Source organism: Sciurus vulgaris (genome assembly GCF_902686455.1).
Source record: "Sciurus vulgaris genome assembly, chromosome: 14".
Lineage (NCBI taxonomy): Eukaryota > Metazoa > Chordata > Mammalia > Rodentia > Sciuridae > Sciurus > Sciurus vulgaris.
In genome coordinates this window covers 16,330,774-16,348,918 of record NC_136475.1, presented here as the reverse complement: position 1 = coordinate 16,348,918, position 18,145 = coordinate 16,330,774, and the positions used below count along the sequence as shown (strand labels likewise).

General features: G+C 38.6%; 1 protein-coding gene across 2 annotated transcripts in view; it reads left to right on the top strand.

The window, feature by feature from the left end:
* The first annotated feature begins 3,537 nt into the window (after positions 1–3,537).
* Positions 3,538–18,145, top strand: part of IL1RL2 (interleukin 1 receptor like 2) — a 40,443-nt gene continuing 25,835 nt past the window's right edge. For both annotated transcript variants that reach the window (XM_079110772.1, XM_079110771.1), the window contains exons 1-4: positions 3,538–3,862; positions 4,061–4,130; positions 4,903–5,137; positions 7,405–7,600. In XM_079110772.1, coding sequence (XP_078966898.1) covers positions 3,557–3,862; positions 4,061–4,130; positions 4,903–5,137; positions 7,405–7,600 — 807 coding nt within the window. In that variant the 5' untranslated portion in view covers positions 3,538–3,556. The remainder of the gene's footprint in view (positions 3,863–4,060; positions 4,131–4,902; positions 5,138–7,404; positions 7,601–18,145) is intronic.

The following is an 18,145-nucleotide window of genomic DNA, read 5'->3' as shown; positions in this document are numbered from 1 at the left end:
TCCTGAAGTCCCTCTGATGTCCTCACAATGACGTCAAGGATACTCAGCCTGAGTTGAGGTCCACCTCTTTTGGGGGACCTCCTTAGGACATTCATCCTGGTGAAACCTTTACTTAGTCTATTTTAAAACACATATGCTAGTACATGACATGGGCTAATGTAAAACAGTGCACAGGACAATTTCCATTCGTGAGTGGAATTACAATATCTCTAAGATTTGTACATTTCTTAGATGTTTGGGAGCGACATACCTGGGAGAAAAACTGATCTGGTGTGCAAGGGACTGGTGAGGAACTTCAGCCCGGGGTTCACAGATTAAAGTTACAGCTTCCTTTTGTCTCCTTGCTACTATTTTACAACTTCTCTTTAATCCTACCTCACAATGATCCTGCAATTGCACTCAAATACAGATAAAAGAATTATCACAGCAGCACACCTCTAAAAGCAAAAATATAAATTTGGAACTAACTGAATGTCCAAAAGAGATGCACATATAAATAGGGGCATCTTCATCCAACAGAATATTCTGCTTAAGGAGCACACGGCCCCCACACACATGCACACACACACAGAAGAATGATAAGCACCAAGTTTGGACAGTTAGTTTGGAGAAGGAGGAAGAAGAAATGTACACAGGAAGCTTGACTCTAAAGCTGGACCTCACCTTGCTAACATCACTTACGATTTGTTCTAAATTCTGAAGCCCTTAAATATTGTATCATTTACATTTTGGGAGAAAAATTTAAAATCATAAAACAGAAAGGAAGACGGAGTGATTATCAAGTGCCTCACAGAGTAAACCTAAACTTGCCCACCAGGAACCTCTAGAAAAGAAATTTCATTTGAATTTCTTCTCGTTCCTTTCTCATTAGCAAACCAGGCTATCCAGTTTCTGAAATTTTTCAGGGTAACTGAGAACTTGCAATAAATGTTACAGTTTCTTCTTTTTTTAATTTTTAAAAATTTTCAATTTACGTGTATTAATTGTACATAGGAATGGGGTTCGGTGTGATATTTCAATACAAATACAGCTCGAGTTGATCAAACCAAGGTTCCCTTTATCTCCCTATTTCTCAACCCACTAGTTTTTATTCTACATTCAAGTTGACTTTTTTTTTTTTTTTTAATTTCTACCTATGACAGGGAACATGCAATACTAGTTTTTGTGTGTCTGGCTTATTTCACTTAAGGTAATGTTTTTAATTGCATAGTTGACAATCCTCAAATCAGTTCTGTCTTCAAAAACCAAACAATTCATTCTCCATATTCTTCATATATCAGAAAATGCATTTGACCATACCTGAAAGTGTGATCAGATCCATTAGCAAAGTGCAATGGCAGTAAGGTCCAATAAGAATCGGCACTACAGGGGGTTGACCTGTCCTAACCTCACAAACTTTGGAGCATCTACTTCATATGGAGTAGGTGCACATGCAAGTCCTCACACTACAGAAACAAGAGAGGACACAAGTGCAGATATTCATGAGGTACACTTGGAAAAAGACAGCATAAATAAAGAGTCAGAAATAACCTGTGACACTGCTCAAAGCAACAGTTCTGTCACTAGAGAAAAAATGTCTTTGGAAGAAGGTTCCAAGGACTTCCCCAAGAGTGGGGAGCCCCACTCAGGACAAGCAGGGTCCTTGACATGCAACACAAAAAGAATGTGTTGGCAGAGACAGAGGGTGGTTTTTTTTTTTTTTTGTTTGTTTTTTTTTTTTTTTTTTTTTTTTTTGAAGCAAAGAATACACGTTCAAGGGAGAATGTGGGACATCTTGAGACTGAGAGACATGTTTTCAGTTCCTGATTCTTCTTTTAAAGGACACTCGGTGAGGGGTGATATGGGAAGGTTTAAGAGGAAGGCATTAGTCTAGTGATTTCAAGTCATTTTATGGTATTCTATACATTCTTAGGAGCCTTAGTCTGACACGGGGTCTCCACTATCTAATCCAGTACATAACATTGAAAAAATAAATTGCAGGTTTTAAAAAATGCCTGTATGTCTCTTAATCTATTTACTGATAGGCTCATTAACAGTGCATGGGATAGATTTACAGATTTCCCAGATATTTGGGAATGACAGTTCTGGGAAAGAGACTGACTTGGGGAGTGACAGGCCTGGAAAATAAGTAAAACTTTAAAATAAAATTATATTTCCTTGTTTTTCCTTTACATCTCCTTTTTATCTTTTTTATTTCTTCTATCCTGCCTCAGTTCTCTATGTGAGAGATTGTTTTGCTTAGGATGAAGACAAACCTTGAAGAGTGCATATGTTCAGACAAGCCTCATTCAATGCTGGTTTTAGGGGAAAATAATAAAGATATTCACTTAGAGCTTAACAAAGAAGTCCCCAAGTTCTGAGAGCCCTAAGGACTCCCAGAGACCTACCTGTGGAATCAAAACTATTTTCATAATCATAGTAAGACCTCGTTTGACTTTTTTATTCTCATTAGTGTAAGGTGGCATTTTTCATAGATGACATGATTATTATATCATAAGAGACTGGATACAGAAGCAGATGGGAGAATCTTAATTCCCTTAATCTTCTTTTAAGCCAGATACTCAAGAAATTTGTAAACATGTAGAGCAACGACAATAAGTTTGTTTTTGAAAGTATAGTTATTTTCATAAAGTGCATAATATTTATTTTAAGATGTAATAGGGTTTTTATTTAAAATTAATGAGAAAGTATTTTAAAATTATTCCTTATAATTTTCAGTATAGTAATGTTGGTAGGCATAACACACACAAGCACAAATACTTTGAAATTCCCGATACTTTCTTTCTAAGTGTAGAAATTTGCAAACCACTGGCCTATCCCAGGATGCTTTGCTGGTAAGACAATTACTGCATTCTCTCTGCTTCCATGGCTCCTCCCCGCCACCCCACTGTCTTTAATCCCACAAAAACTACTAGGAAGAGCTTTGGCTATGAATCTGTTGAATGGAAATTGCATTTTAAGTTTTCCTGTCTCTCAGTGCCCATGAGATAACTCTGGAGTGTCTCCTAATGACCAGGGTAACAGGTCCCTGTGGACCTGGTCTATTGAGAAGTTTTAGGCCGAAGTCTTTAGGCTCAAGGGGTATGGAGGATTACCACGGAGTGTGTGCTACACAGAAGCTAAAGAGCATGACTCAGGCAGACTAAGAACATTCCTTAGAAGCCAGTGGGATGGCTTCCACGTGTGGGACGTTCCATAATTCCATATAGGCGAATGCAGGGCATGTTAATAACTGCCCAAATGGATTTCAAAGAATGAATAATTCATTTACAGAGACGATCGGGAAGATGTAAGTGGACGTGCCTAGTGATGAAGAACTTGTTGTCTGTGATTTCTAGCCACTTCCCCCTCTCTCCCTGCGCCCCACTGGGGAAGGGAGGCCTGCCCCTCCCGCGTGGAGAGGATGCGCCCGGGCTCTGAAATGCCCTGACGGGTTCGGGACAGGCTTTGGCTCCTCTGGGATCCTGCATCAGGTAGAGGCCCCGGGAGTTTGCAGCTGAGTCAGGCGCAGGTAGCGCGCTGACGGTAGGAGAGATGTGGAGGGAGAGGTGACACAATGCGCGCGGCCAGGAAGCCAGACGTCAGGGCTCCCGGGCGCTCCCCGACCGGCTGGGCTGGCTTGGGTTCGGGATTGGATTTGGGTTCAGAACGCCTGGCTCGGGCAGATCCCGAGGCCACGGCCGCGCCGGGGAGGCTCCCGGGTCGCCACGCCGGGAACCGGGGACACGCGTGGGAGCGCTGGACGCCGACCCTGCCTGTCTGCCAGGTGGCAGAAAGGAATGCCACCAGGTCCCCACTGCCGCCTCCCAACCGCTCCCGCCGATCCTCCTCCGCCCCGGGTCTGAGCTCCCGGATTCTCGAGGTCGGACACCGGGAGTAAGAAGGGCCAGGGAAGAGGCCAGTTTCGGGGGAAAACGGGGCGGGGGGAGACTTCGGGTGAGGTGGCTTGTGTCGGGATCCCTGGGGTCCGAGGGCGCGGAGGCCGGCGCGGGGCTCTGGGGCTTGGGCGCGCCGCCCGCGCCCGCCTCTTCCCGGGCCGACTCTCCTTCCTTCCCCGTAGCCCGGAATGAGGACGCGGTCCCTGCTGCTCTGCGGAGTGTCTATCGCTCTCCCACTCCTGGTGCGAGCAGGTACGTTCGGAGCCCTCGGGACTCAGGGGGTGCCAGTCGGGGAGGCCAGTCGCTGCTCTAGCCCCCTGTTCAGACCTCCTGGGAATGGCCGGAGACCCGATCCTCGTCAGTTACTCTGTCCCTAGATGACCGGGCAGAATTCGCAGAATGGGGAAATGGCAAAGTTTTAGTCCCTAATTATCTGATGTTCGGGCCCAACTGCCACTTTGGAGCTTCGAGGTGACTTTGGGAAGGGGGAGAATTTAGGTAAACATGGAACTCAAGATTTGAGCTGAGTTGCTCAAATGGAGATAGTACTGTTTGCTTCCATGACAAAGGGTTATATTATGATCCAGGGTTAAAAACAAATAAACCTTCAACAGAACAAATTTCTAAGAAAAACAAAGTAGCTCGGTAGAAAAGGACTCCGATTTTTTTTTTTTTTTTTTTTTTTTTTAACAACACACTTAGGGGTGGGATACCTTTTACTGAAGACAGAGTAATTGGGTGGCAGAGCAGAAAGAAAACAGGATATAGAGGATTTGTTGTTGTTGTTGTTGTTTTGTTTTTTCTCTGAGGAGGAGGACAGAGAATTAAAGGTCTAAGAAGGGAAAGAAGGAAATCTTTCCAAATTGGAGAGGCCTTTGTGAAGAGGGAACCCAGGATGGATAGATTTGAAGAAAGTGGAATTATGCTTTCAAATCAGCAGGCTATTTATTGTAAACGAATCATCAGCAGGACTCAAGTTTTCTTTCATGGCTAATTATTCTTGTTTTTTACTTTCTTGTCCTAGACACTTGCAAGGACACTGATATGCAGCATGAGGCAACCTCAGCGGACCAGCCCTTTGCTTTTAATTGCACATATCCTCCGCTCACATATGGGGAAGTAAATGTAATGTGGTACCTTCCTGCTAGCAAATCCCCCATTTCCAAAGACAAAAAGTCTAGAATTCACCAGGAGCACACCTGGATTTTGATTCTTCCCCTGAAATTGGAGGACTCAGGCATCTACCTGTGTGTGATAAAGTAAGTTCCTCATTTAAAGTGTAACTAGCTCCTTTGTATCTTTCTCTTTATGTGAGCATATGCATATCTTTTAAGAAAATTCTCAATAAACATAGAAAAATACAATGTGACAAAAATATTGTATAGTTTTATGGTTGTCATAAGATGATTTCCAATGAACACATTTTAAAATACAACAGATTTGTAAGCCATGGTTAGAACATGAAATGCTTCTTTTCCTATTGAACTGATGCTTCAGGCCAGGCCAACCTACTAAGTGTGATCATACCAATATTATTGTTGCCACCTTTCTTGGAATGCCAAGAAATGTGACAATGTGACAAGTGGTATACCCAGATAAGAATAAACCTCTTTACAGACCTTTTCATAAGGGAACTGTTTAAGGTGGAGATTTTAAAAATTAGTAAGCTTCAAGTATGATGTGCTAGGTAATAAATTAATGAGGGACAAGGTGATGTGCTAGGTAATAAATTAATGAGAGACACAGACCTGGTGGGCCTTTTGAATTTTTGTTTTCTAATTTTGAACATTTGAAATTAAAGTGGAAGGAGATGATTGAGCCTGAAAGGTTCTGTGGTCAATTAGAAAGGGCATGTCCTACCAAAGGTAGCCATCTATTGAATTTATTTGAGAGAGAGAGAGAGAGAGAGAGAGAGAGAGAGAGAGAGAGAGTGAGAGTGTGTGTGGTATGTGAGTGAGTTTTCAATTTTGTTCATGAGCAAAACCATGGACCGTGGACCACATTTGATCAGAGGGTCAGAATTTTGTGACTCTCAGACTAACTTGCATGATGGTAACAAGTTATTTGATCTTCTGAAACTTGATTCTCTTATCTGTAAAATGGAAGAAATACTGGCTTGACAGAGATGAAGTGGAAATGAACCCAACTCCTGAGACAAGTAGGTACTCCATTCTCCCTGTCTTGTTTTGGTTCTGTGGCATTTGTGGATATCTTTCTGTCTCAGGAAAACCCAAGAGCCGCAGGACTCATGCCAGATTCCTTGTTTCCATATAACAGACAGACTCCGTTTACAGAACTGCTTACTGAGTGGTACGCAGGGGAAGTGGTCTGTGCCTGCATGGCTGGGCTCCTTTCCTGGGCACTGGTCACTTAGGGCTCTGCTGCTGAGGCCTATGGGTCTCTGCTCTCCAGCTGTAGTCTAGGCTGTGACTTCCTGACTGAAGTTGGAGATTACACCCCACATAAATTCCTAGGGATGTTGGAGCTGGATTTAAAACACTGAAATCTGGGAGTCATGAAATGAAGAAAAATCATCTTTCACAGAAATTAAACAAAGACACTGTCATGGAAAAGAATAAACATGAATTTTCTCAGATCTATAACACCCATACAGCAAACATATTTTTACTTTTTCATCTTGAAATAATTTCAAGTTGACATAAAATTGCAAAATAATAGAGTAAAATCCTATCTACCCTTCCTCAAGTGTTCCATTTTTTTTAAAAAAAATTCTTTATCTTTATTTTTACAGACTGCATTTTGAGTCATTGTACACAAAAGGGGAGGAGTTCCATGTTTAAGAACATTTTCCTTATAATTTTCTCTCTCCAAATAATATGTATGTACACAGTACTTTTTGCGACCATTTCAGTTGTACATATCCTACCCTTTTTGCTGCATAATATTTAAATGTTTATTTCTTACCCACAGGTTATTTTTTACATAATCATAGAGTAGTTATCAAATTCAGAAAATTTAATCACACATACTTTAATCTGTTGCTTCTAATCTAATCTTAATCTGTCAAGGAACTCTACAACTTTTTCTTTTCTTTCCAGTAAAGGATCCAGTCCTCTACTGGATCATGTATTACATTTGATTCCATAAATCTTTCACCTCTTTTAATTGGAGCAGTTCCTCGGCCTGTGTTCCATGACTCTGATATTTTTAAGGAGCACAGGGAATTATTTGATAATGCAGCCTTCCTTCGGGTTAGGTTTGGGAGTGCCTCTTTGACTGGGATGCTGGTTTTAAGTGTTTTGTGTCCTCTTCAGGGAATTGCTATTCATGGCGTCCATTTTTCCCCTCTGAGGCTGTGTTTAATCTGACCCCTTCATTAGGATGTTATCCAGTTTCTCCGTTGTATACATGTCATCTGTCCTTTGGTCATGAGTCATTTGTAGGCTGCGAACTGTTTCTCTTAAGAAAGGATTTGTATGGTACCTTGAAAGTGATATGAAAAATGAGGAGATAAGCTTAATGATTAAATTAAGATGACGGGTTTCAATCTGCTGTTTTCTTACAGGAATCCTGACAACTGTCTCAGAATATGGATAAACCTAACTGTTTTTGAAAAACCTTGGTGTAACACTTCCAGAAGGAGTCTACCCAATTTATCAGACGACTACAAACAAATATTACATATTGGAATCATTGATAGTCTGACCTGTCATCTGGACTTTCCAGAAACTTGCGTTTTGGGTCCAATAATGTGGTATAAGGTAAAAAAAAAAAAAAAAAAAAAAAAAAAAAAGAAAGAAATCCAAATGCTATTTTTTTCTCCTTTTTAAAAAAAATGCCACTTGGTTTTTTTAGATTAAGTTGACTCTTTTAAGCAGATTTGGAAAAGAGATTTACATGCCTAAGACAGACCTGTCTTAGCTATTGATATTGTTACCCTGCCAATTATGTGTTATTTTAAGCTTTCCAGTTATGACTTTGCAATGTCTTATTATTTGTATCTCCACATGCCTGCAATTATCGGTATTTTTCAGGGTATTCCTTCCCCCCGCAACACTAACTGGTTCAAATGGCTGGTGTGTGCGAGTGGGTCGAATATCACAGACCACACAGAGGCACCCAGGGGACACCTCTTCGGGCTCCTGTTCTGTGCCTGCTGGGCACACCTTTCCAGCCTGTGCCTCCCACTGTCAGTGCTGGGCATGGCCCTGGAGTAAGGCTACCCAGACACACACCCTAGGGAGAGTCTAGCTCTTCCATTTTCATGTAGACAGAGCTTCTTGGGCTCATCTTTCTGCAGCTCATGTTTTCCTGTCTTTTCACGACTGTACTGGCACGTGCCCATGTGGAAGGGCATCCTTGGCACGGAGGCATGCAGGCTGGTTATTTAGGGTTGGAATGACCTTTTCCTTAAGTTCTTGGTTGCACTTATCAGTACTGGATGGTAAATTTTCTTTATGGAAGGTTTTCATCTTGTGATTATCCTCCACCCCAGTGGTGATAAGATTGTACTCTTTCTTGAGTGAGTTTTAGTAAGAACGTTTTTTTTTCCTAAGCAAATGCCCATTTTGTTCATGGTTTCATAAATACTGGAAAGTTGTTTTTCATCTCTTCTCTTTTCATATCTGTTTCTGCAGTGAGGTTCAACTTTAGTTCTTATTTCTCTCTCTCACTCACACACACTCACACACACATACACATATTTTGTGTTTAATTGCACAAGAGACTTGTGAGTTCTATTAGTCTTTTCAAAAAGCTGCCTTTTGCTTTTGTTGATCTCCTCTATTAAGTTTTTCATGTTCATTTAGGTTGTTTCCATTTTCCTCTTTTATGACAAATTTGGAAATGAATATCTTCAGATTTGTCCTACAGTGTACATTTGATAGCATGAGTTTTTCCAGTGCACATGATCACCAGTCCAGAGATACATATGTGTGAAGTATTCTACTTTACTGATGTCAAATGACTCTATAGAATTTTATATCTGTTTATATACTAACCAGGAGTATTCTAGATTCCCTACAAACACATGTTGGATTTTGTTTTATAAGACTAAGTTTTTACAGAACAATTAAGTGGGTATAAAATATCTTTTTATTATTGTTTTAGTTTGTTTTTCCTTAGTTATTAGTGAGATTGACCACTTTTTTCATGTGTAATTGCCATTTCTGAATTCCTGCTTCATGCTGACACATAGGATATTTGAGATATTTCTGTGTCTTAGGTACCAGTGTTTGGCATGCATTAAAAAAAATCTTTTCATTGAAGCATAACATATACAAAGAAAATACTTGGATCTTAAGTAAACAAGCTCAATGAATTATTGGAAAGCGAACACATCTTTTATTTACACTTTCACACCAAGGTCAAGACATAAAAGATTTCCAGGCTCCCTCTGCTAGTCTGCAAAAACTGTTCCTCCCTGTTCCCAAAGATCACCGCTTGTCTGGCTTAACACCATTGCAGATGGTATTTGCCAGTGTTTGAACTTTATTTAATCTGAATCATATTAAGTGTAGTATTTTGTGTGCAGCTTCTGGGGATTTATAGTAAACCTGAGAGAATCATCCAGGCCGTTGCACGTTCCTCTAACTCATGCATTTTCGTTGTTTTATAGTATTTCATCATTGAACTTTGCAGTTGTTTCCAATTTTTGGATCTGAGAAATAAGGCTGATATATACATTCACATAGGTTCATTTGTACATGCAATTTTCTAAAGCATTTCACGTAAGAGTGATACTTCAGAGAATGTGTGATCAGAGTGCTGAATCATTTTTCAGATTGGCAATTTACAGTGTATAAGAGTTATTTTTGTTCCTGTTGTAGTATTAGCCTTTTTGTGTGTGTGTGCATGTGTTTTTGTGTTTGTGTTGCTGAGGATGAAACCCCATGTCTTGTGCGTGCAAAGCAAGGACTCTACTCTGAGCTACACCTAGAGTCCTGGTCTTTTGGCTTCAGTTAACATTCCTCTGATAAGTGATGTTTGTTTCCTTTTTCTTATTGGCCATTAGATATGAGTGGTGTGTGTGTGTGTGTGTGTGTGTGTGTGTGTGTGTGTGTGTGTGAGATTTTTCTTTTCTGTGGAGTACTTGTGGAAGTATCTTGTCTAGTTTTCTACTTGGCTGTCTTGTCCAGAGGTTCTTGAACTTCTGTTTAGAGTTAAAATAGTAAATATTTTGGGCATTGCCGGTAGTCCCTGTTTCAACTACTTCAACTCTTATTTGGTAGCACAAAAGCAGTTTTGATCACTAGGAAATGCATGGGTATGGTTGTGTTTGAGGAACATTTTAATTAAAAAAAAAAAAAATAGGCAGTGGGCTGAATTTGGTCCATGGGTGGTTTGCTGTCCTCTTGTCTGTTTTGTGCTATTTTGCAGTAGTTTCTGGTTACCAATGGTTACTTTTATATGTTAGTTATATAAATTCTTCTAGTCAGTGGTTTTCCTTTTTATTCTCATGAGTTCTCACACTTCCTAATTTTAATGTAGTTTAGTTATTAATTTTTTCCTTTGTAATCAGAGTTTTCTGTGATTTATTGAAGGATCCTTTTATACCCCAAGGGAACAAGATATTTTCTATCGTCTTCTGAAAGTTTCATTGTTTTTTTCTTTTCCATTAATTTTTAAGGGTCGAATTTAATTTTTTCCATATGGATTTATAGTTTACCTCTTCTTTCCACTTTGCTTGGCATACCATCTCTGACTTAAATCATGTTGTGAATTGTGTGGGGGTATGTTTTGGAACTCTGCAGTGTTCTGTAGCGTAATGTTCTGTTTATCCGGGTTAGTTATTGTGACATTGGGTAAGTCCTATGAGTTTTGTTTAAGTCCACTGACCTTTTCTTTGACTACATATTTCTTTGGCTATTCTAATTCCATTTACACACAATTTTACAATCAACTCGCTAATTTTCACAAAAAGACTTTTGAAATCTTGATTGTAATTTTATTGAATTTATAGTTCAGTTTTGATATGTGGTAAAATTTGCTTTCTCATGTTGTCTTTCTCCTTTTGGGTTGTCTTATATTTTGTACTTCTTCAAATTTTTATAAAAATTTTAGAATGGGTGTGTGGAGTTTCACAAAAACAGTATGGTTTTTGTGTTTTTATAGCCTGTTTGTTGCTGATATATAGAAGCACAGTTAATTTTTGTATGTTGTGTTGTCCTCATACCTAGCAGCCTAGGTAAATTCATTCATTTACCCTAACAATTGATCTGCAGCTTCTTTTGGATTGCCTACACATTCAATCATGTGTTCAGATTAATGACAGTTCAGATTTCTTTCCTCCCACCCTTCATTCTTCATTCTTTTCATTCATTTTTATCATTGCCACTTTTATGTCTTTTCCTTCCTTGTTTTATTAAGCAGGCTCGCCAGAACACGTTGGAAGTTATTACTCTCCAGTGGTATTACTTTATTCCAATATTATTGCCTCTCCAAAAATGGCAACTGCAGCATTTTTGTATCTTTATACTGAAGGAAAAATTTCCCCTTTAACTGCAATGTTTAAGACATTAACAAATGTCTTTTATGAGATTAGGGAATTTTCCCTCGTTTACTTAGATTTTTATGAGTTATTGGTGCTAAATTTTATAAAACACTTTTTGACTTTTCATAGGATTTTTCTTTTTATTCTGTTAATGTGTTGAATAACAAGGATTGGTTTTCAAATGTTCTACCAATTTTGCCTTCCTGGAATAATGCAGCACGGTGTGTAACTCTTTTTACACATTTCCAGGTTTGGCTTGCTAATATTTTGTTCATGATTTTTACATCTATGTCATAAGTAATACTGGTCCATAACTTTGGCTTCTTGTTAAATCCTTGTCAGATTTTGATATGAAAATGTTTCTGATATTATAAAATAAATAAAATTGAGCCTTATGTTTATTTTTTATAGAAATACTTAAGATTGGTTTCATTTCTTCTTGTATATGCTTTTAGAGTTGAGCAGTGAAACCAACTGAAATTGGAACTTTCTCTGATGGAAAGTTTTTAGTTACATATTTAATGTCTTTACTAGTTAAAGAAATGTTCATATTTACTTTTCCTTGTAACAGATTTAGTATGATGTGCTTGTTAAAAAATTTGTGCTTCACCTATTAATTTTTAAATCTTTAGGATAATATTGCTAAAATATACTTATTGTCTACATAATGTTTGTAGGATTTGCCATATTTCCTTTTTCATGCCTAGGGTTGTATGTTTACGTTTTTTCTTCCTTTTTTGTTGATTACTTTGCCATAAACTTATCAGTTTTTATTAGTGTTTTTAAATTGTAATTTTTAGGTCTTGTTAATGTTGTATTTCATTAGTTTGTTCTCTGATTCATTACATTCCGTTCTCATCTAGTTTCCTCTCTCTGACTGATTTTTGCTTTTATTTTAATTTTAACTTTCTGAGATAGATTCTTCTATCTATTTCTTATTTTCTTGGCAAGCACTCTACCAACTGAGCTATGTCCCCAGCCCCTTATTTTCTAATATATACATTTGAAGTTGTAGTTTCACTTTGAATCAAGTTTTAGATTCTACAGGTTTTGATATATCATATTTTCATCATACAGTTCAAAATATTCTTTCAATGTGATTTCTCTCACTACAGATAATTTTGAAGTGTTGTTTAATTTATAAATAAAAGTTAAAAGTAATGTTTTGTGGTATCAAGCTTAATTGCACTGTGGCAGAGAACACACTGTACAGTTTCAGTGGTTGAAGTTCGGTAAGACTGACTTTAGTATTTTCCATATGGTTATTGATATTTTGGGTTTACACCTAGCCTTTTGCTTGTTATTTTCTATTTGTCACTCCTTTGCAGTATTCTTTCCCTCTTTCTTAATTAAAAAAAAAATCATACGTATACATTATTATTTTATGTACTTGAGAGCATACATTTTAAATGGTTGTCTACTGGTTACTTCATCAGTATTTATCCTTAGAATTATTAAAGTCTAATATTAAATAGTATTTTTAGCACTTTTAAACAAAGGGAGGACCATATAATTTTAAAACTATTTAGTGTCTTTGGTTTACATGCTCTTGTTATTTTATTGATTTTAATTTCATGATATTTCAGACACCACGTGACATTTTTCTTGTTACACTCTATCAGTATTCTTTTTAGAATTTTTTCATATATTTAACTTTTACTTTGCTCTGTATTCCAACCAGTACCTCTGAGCATCTGTCTGGAATCATTTATTTTATAAGTCTCCTTTCTCTCAAAAATTCCCATAGTGTAAAATTTCTTACCGTGGATTTTCTCATTAATCTGAAAAAAGTCTTCATTACATCTTAATTTTTGTAGCCTATTTTTGATGGATGGACATTTATTTTCATTCTGCACTTTGGACATATTACTTACTTATCTTATGGTTTCCATTTTCATGTGCAGTAGACTAGGTAACTTGCTTCTTTTTGCTCTTTTACTCTTGAAGGTAATGTGTCTATATCTCTGAATACTTTTAAAAATTTCTCCTTGTTCTTAGAATTTAGAGATGTTATGATGTTGAGCTGAGATACAGATTTCTTATCTATTCTGTGTGTACTTCTGGAAATCATGGCTTGTTTTTTTGTTTTTCCTTCATTATTTTCTCAGTCAGTAGTTCTTTCAATTTTGCATTTACCTGACTTTAGTTTTCATCATTTTTGGGATTCCCATTATGTATATGTTTAATGGTTTTAAAAAATATATTTTCCATGTCTCATATGCAATTCTTTGTTTTTAATTATTTTGTGTGTATGTGCTTTAATGGGCTATTTCCTTCTGACCTGCTTTCCAATGTACTACTTTTATCTTCTATTAACCAGTTCATTTCTTAATTTTAGTTATTGTCATTTTCAGAGCATTAATTTTTCATTCTTTTTATAGTTTATGGATGCATTGTTGAATGCTCAGTCATGGGATTCTCTTAGGTTTGGCTCCCCTTGCCTTACCTTCTCATAGGATTCCCTATTTTTGCTTGAGTGCCAAACATTTAGTGTGGAAAACTTGTGAAGTTCCTTTGAAGCTCTGTAAACTTTCATATTCCTGGAAAAAAAAAAAAAAAACAAACATTTAATTTTGTTCCTGAGAGGCTGGGCACCTTTGACTACATTAATTCATTGAATAATGGAGAGAAGTCTTAGCTAGATGAATTTGGTCTCAAAGCTGTTCTTTTATTGGTCCAACCAATACGTGGCTATTTAAGATCCTAGTTGAAGGCCTTGAGTTGATTGGGGTTGTTCCTTGTTGGCAGGCTCTGAATTCCAATTCTTGTCTCCTAAGCCCATACAGCTGCACCATCTTATTAGTCTGCAGGCATCTCCTTTAGAATTGGAAGATGATTTCAGAAGAAAAGCGGATTTCCTCTCTGAGATTTCCTCCTCTCTGTGCTTTGCAGTCATGATAACTCAAAACGCCGCTAATCAGAATGGTTTGCCTGCTTGAAAACTAACCTAGCTTTTCTGGTTGCTCTCAGTAGGATGGTAAGTTCTGAACACCGAGTTATTAATAAAAGGCTCATCTGGATGAAATTAGTCAAAGGTTTCTTATAGATGTGATAGCTACCATTTGTGCCTCCTTGACCTGCCAGTATAATGACATTCAGTAAATATGTACTGAATAGATAAACAGCTTCCAGGTTCTTCCATCTCCCAGTATTTTTCAATTTTCTTATCAACTATTGGGTCAATGAAAAAAATTGCAGTTACCAGTATTCATTTAATACCTTCTCTGTGTTAGGACATGTGATATGAACTTGGCATGCTCTGTCACATTTTCTTTAGCATTGAAAGCAGTCCTGTTCCCTCAGAAGGTACTGATTGCCAGCCACGGTCTACTCAGCCTCAGTTTACTTTGACTTTAGCATGACCTATTCTTCAAATCCAGCTTTGGACTTCTCAGGATATTGTGTCACACATTCCTCTGTGTGGCTCTTCTGACTGTACCTCAGACTTCCTGTCGTACATCTGCAACCTTGAAACCCGTCACCTCCTGGCCCTAGGGTTATGACTTTATAGTCTTGACGAAAGGACTGTCCTGGTGATTCTTTCCTCCTGACCTTGACCTGTTGTGCTTATAGGTGTGAAAACCCTTGACATTGGTGGAGAGTAGATAGGTATGCGTCAACTCTGTCACTAACTTGGTAGTGTCAAGTCCCGGGTATGCTGAGTCTTAGTTTCCTCTTTTGAAAGGCAAATTGTATTCTGTTATTTCAGAGGGATTGCTAGGGCATAAAAATATTAGCTGGAGGACAAAATCTGTTCTTTTTTATTCCAGTATGATTCATCTTTGAGAAATAGGTGATCATCAGCAACTTAGGAAGTGCTTTAATCATTTATTATCTAATCTAAATTTCTGTAGAACTTGGAGATGGGGTTGGAGCTGTGAGTAACAATCTAAGTAGGCATTGAATTTTATCTATGGACCTTTAAAAAATCAAATTTTTCAAATTCTCCACTGAATAAGACCACCTATGGAGAGTTCAGACATTTCATTTAAAAAACCACCTCTGGGCTTGAGAAGGTAGGAGGGCATAGGAGGCAAACTGTATAAGAAAGGATTATTCTGAAACTGTCCCACCTGCTAGACTCAGTGACCCTAGTTATTCCTTTGTCTTGGCCACTAACTAGTTTTTAGATATTATCACTCTTTGGGTCTCAATGCTTTCATGTATAAAATGGGAGGATTGGAACCAATTCTCCAAGATTTTTGGAGTCTGTTATTATCCTGGCACCAAGGATGTAAGAATGAAAGAGAATCTTCATCTTTTATCGAGGAGACATGTAAAGAAACTAAGTATTTTATTAGAGTGTGAGCTGAAAACAAAGGTCAAATTAGAGCAGCTCTTGAGAATGTCAGAGAACATCTTTCCTGTCAGAAAGTGATGTTGAGCCATGCTCGAAGAATGAATAGCAGTGAACTTGGTGGGGAAAGGGAAGAAGTTGGCATTAGAGGGAACCAGAATGTGCCCAGGTAGTAGGTGAGAAGGAGCATGGTGTTTGGGGCACTGGTTAGTGTTTGGGGTGTGTGTGAGAGTCGGGGAAGGTGATGCTAGAAAACAGACATGTCATTTTTTAGCACACAGTCTTTTCCCCAATTAAATGATTTCAATGGCAAATTATCCCACCAGGATAAGGACACAATGAAATTTACATTGTAGAAAAAAGTCTTCTCTAGGCATCACAGTGAACACATTTGAAGGGCTCACAAGTGGTGGCACGTTGATCATTTCAGCTTTCTCAAAAATTCAGTCGAGAGGTGGGACTCACTGAAGAGAACATGAAGTAGACCATGAGGACAAAGGAGGAGGAGGGGAGGCAGGGAGCTCATGTCCCATGACTTCTCTTTTCTCTTTACTTGTAAGAAGATGACGATTTTGAAAGAGCAATATAGGTGAATAGGCAGAGGGGAGAATTGAAGGAGATGCAGTGAATTTCTGAAGTGAAGACTGTAGACTTTTAGTGGTGCCAAGACACACGCAATGGTCTTGAGGGAAGATCTGGTCTAGTGCTCATCTGGTTGTAGGCGTGTAGGTGAGGAAGATGGGATCCACTCAGGAATGGGGAGTCCTCGGGGCCAAAATGCAGGAACGACAAAGAATCTAGAGTTGAATTATTGAAAGGAAAGCGATTAAAGTGATGGACTTGTGAGTCAAGAATGGGTAGGAAAGGAAAGAATACCTGAAGGAGGCTGGTAATTAGGAGAAAATAGAGGTGTCGAGTGGACTGATTCACATTAAGATAGAAAAATTGGATGAATAGAAAGTTCATGTTAAAAAATAGTGGATTTGGTATGTCGATACTTGCTGTACAGGGTGAGCCTCTCTATTCTATAGACTATAAAGCTAAAATATCAAGAACAAAACAATCCAAATCACTGTGTCTCTAGGATCCCTCGCAGCTGAGATTTGGTATGTGGTGTGGTTCAGCTTCTCCAGCTGGCGCTGCTGAAGGATTGTGGTGAGATGGTGGCTCTCCCTGAATTTCTTGCTGCAAAACATGATCCAGGGGACGTGCAAATCTGCAACGGGCTTCGGAGCTCCTGTCCCTAGCTTTGAGGGAGCTGTCTTCTGAATTTGTTGGTGTGTCTCTACCAGATGGGGCCTGTAGTTGCGTAAAGTTCAACTCCTGATGTCTGAGTTGCACACGGTGTGTTTCATCCTTCAGTCCCCACTTTCCAGATTGGGCTAAAGGAGGCAGCTCTGATGGCCCTGCAGTGTGGTTCTGAACCAAATGCCGCTCCCTGTGTCTTTCACAGATTTTGTTAGGTATCCAATATCCCATCTTGAATCCCATTTTGCATAAAATAGCTAGAATGCCTTTTGTTTCCTAAAACTAAATCCAGACCAAGCGATATGGCCTCCTAGCATTGTTTTGAAGATTAAATAGCCTATTGATCCACTAAGCATTGGGTTCAGCACAAATGCATAACAGATGTTTATTAAGTAAGTTAATACTAGATATTATTAGATAAAGGAATGAAAGAATGTGGATAATAGGGAATTACAATCAGAAAGCAGTACATTTGGTCTTGGGAATTTTGAGTGGTGGTAGTTCTGGATAACGACAAAGTCCAGGCTCTGTCTGATGGAATTGAAAAGAGAGAGGATTTGAGTTGGCTCATGAGATTGGGGGAATTTGGAGGAATTTTCCAAGATTCAGGTACAGGTATTTAAGTACCTATGTGTGTCGACGGCGAAGGATACACTCTTGGAAAAGCAGTAATGTCTCCAACTTGTTTGGGGATCAGTTATGGTGGTTTTATGCTCTTGCCATTGTGCTGAAGGCGTACTTTTGATTTTACAGTCACCCGGGTACTCTCATCAGATGGGAACTCCCTCCTTGTTTCTTTCTGAGATTTACTCATTCTTTGTCTCTATTTTGTTTTATTTTTTTCTGGTCCTTTCTCAGTAATCACCACTAAATTTTCATCCTCTATCTTTGGGGCCTAGAATTTGGGGTTCCCCATGATTTCAGCCATGGTTGTTTTCATTTCTTGCTTTGCTTACATTTAAATGGATTATTTGCAGATCCATTTATATACAGGTGGCTTCCAAGCCTCTCTTATCTTGACCTTTCTCCTAACCTGCAGATACTTTGGTCCCACCACCAGGTGCTACTTTGGACATTTCCATCCCCAGAATGTACCATGAATAGATCTGCTTTTTATCATACTCTAAATTGTGTCATTTTTCTGTGCGTTCTTTGCATTTCCTCTTTTACCTAACAATGGCTTTACATACAAACGGGGCACATGGAAGTCTTCTGTCCACTCTCCAGATCCCAAATTTATCAGTAAGCTCTGGGGATGGAAAATGCTTT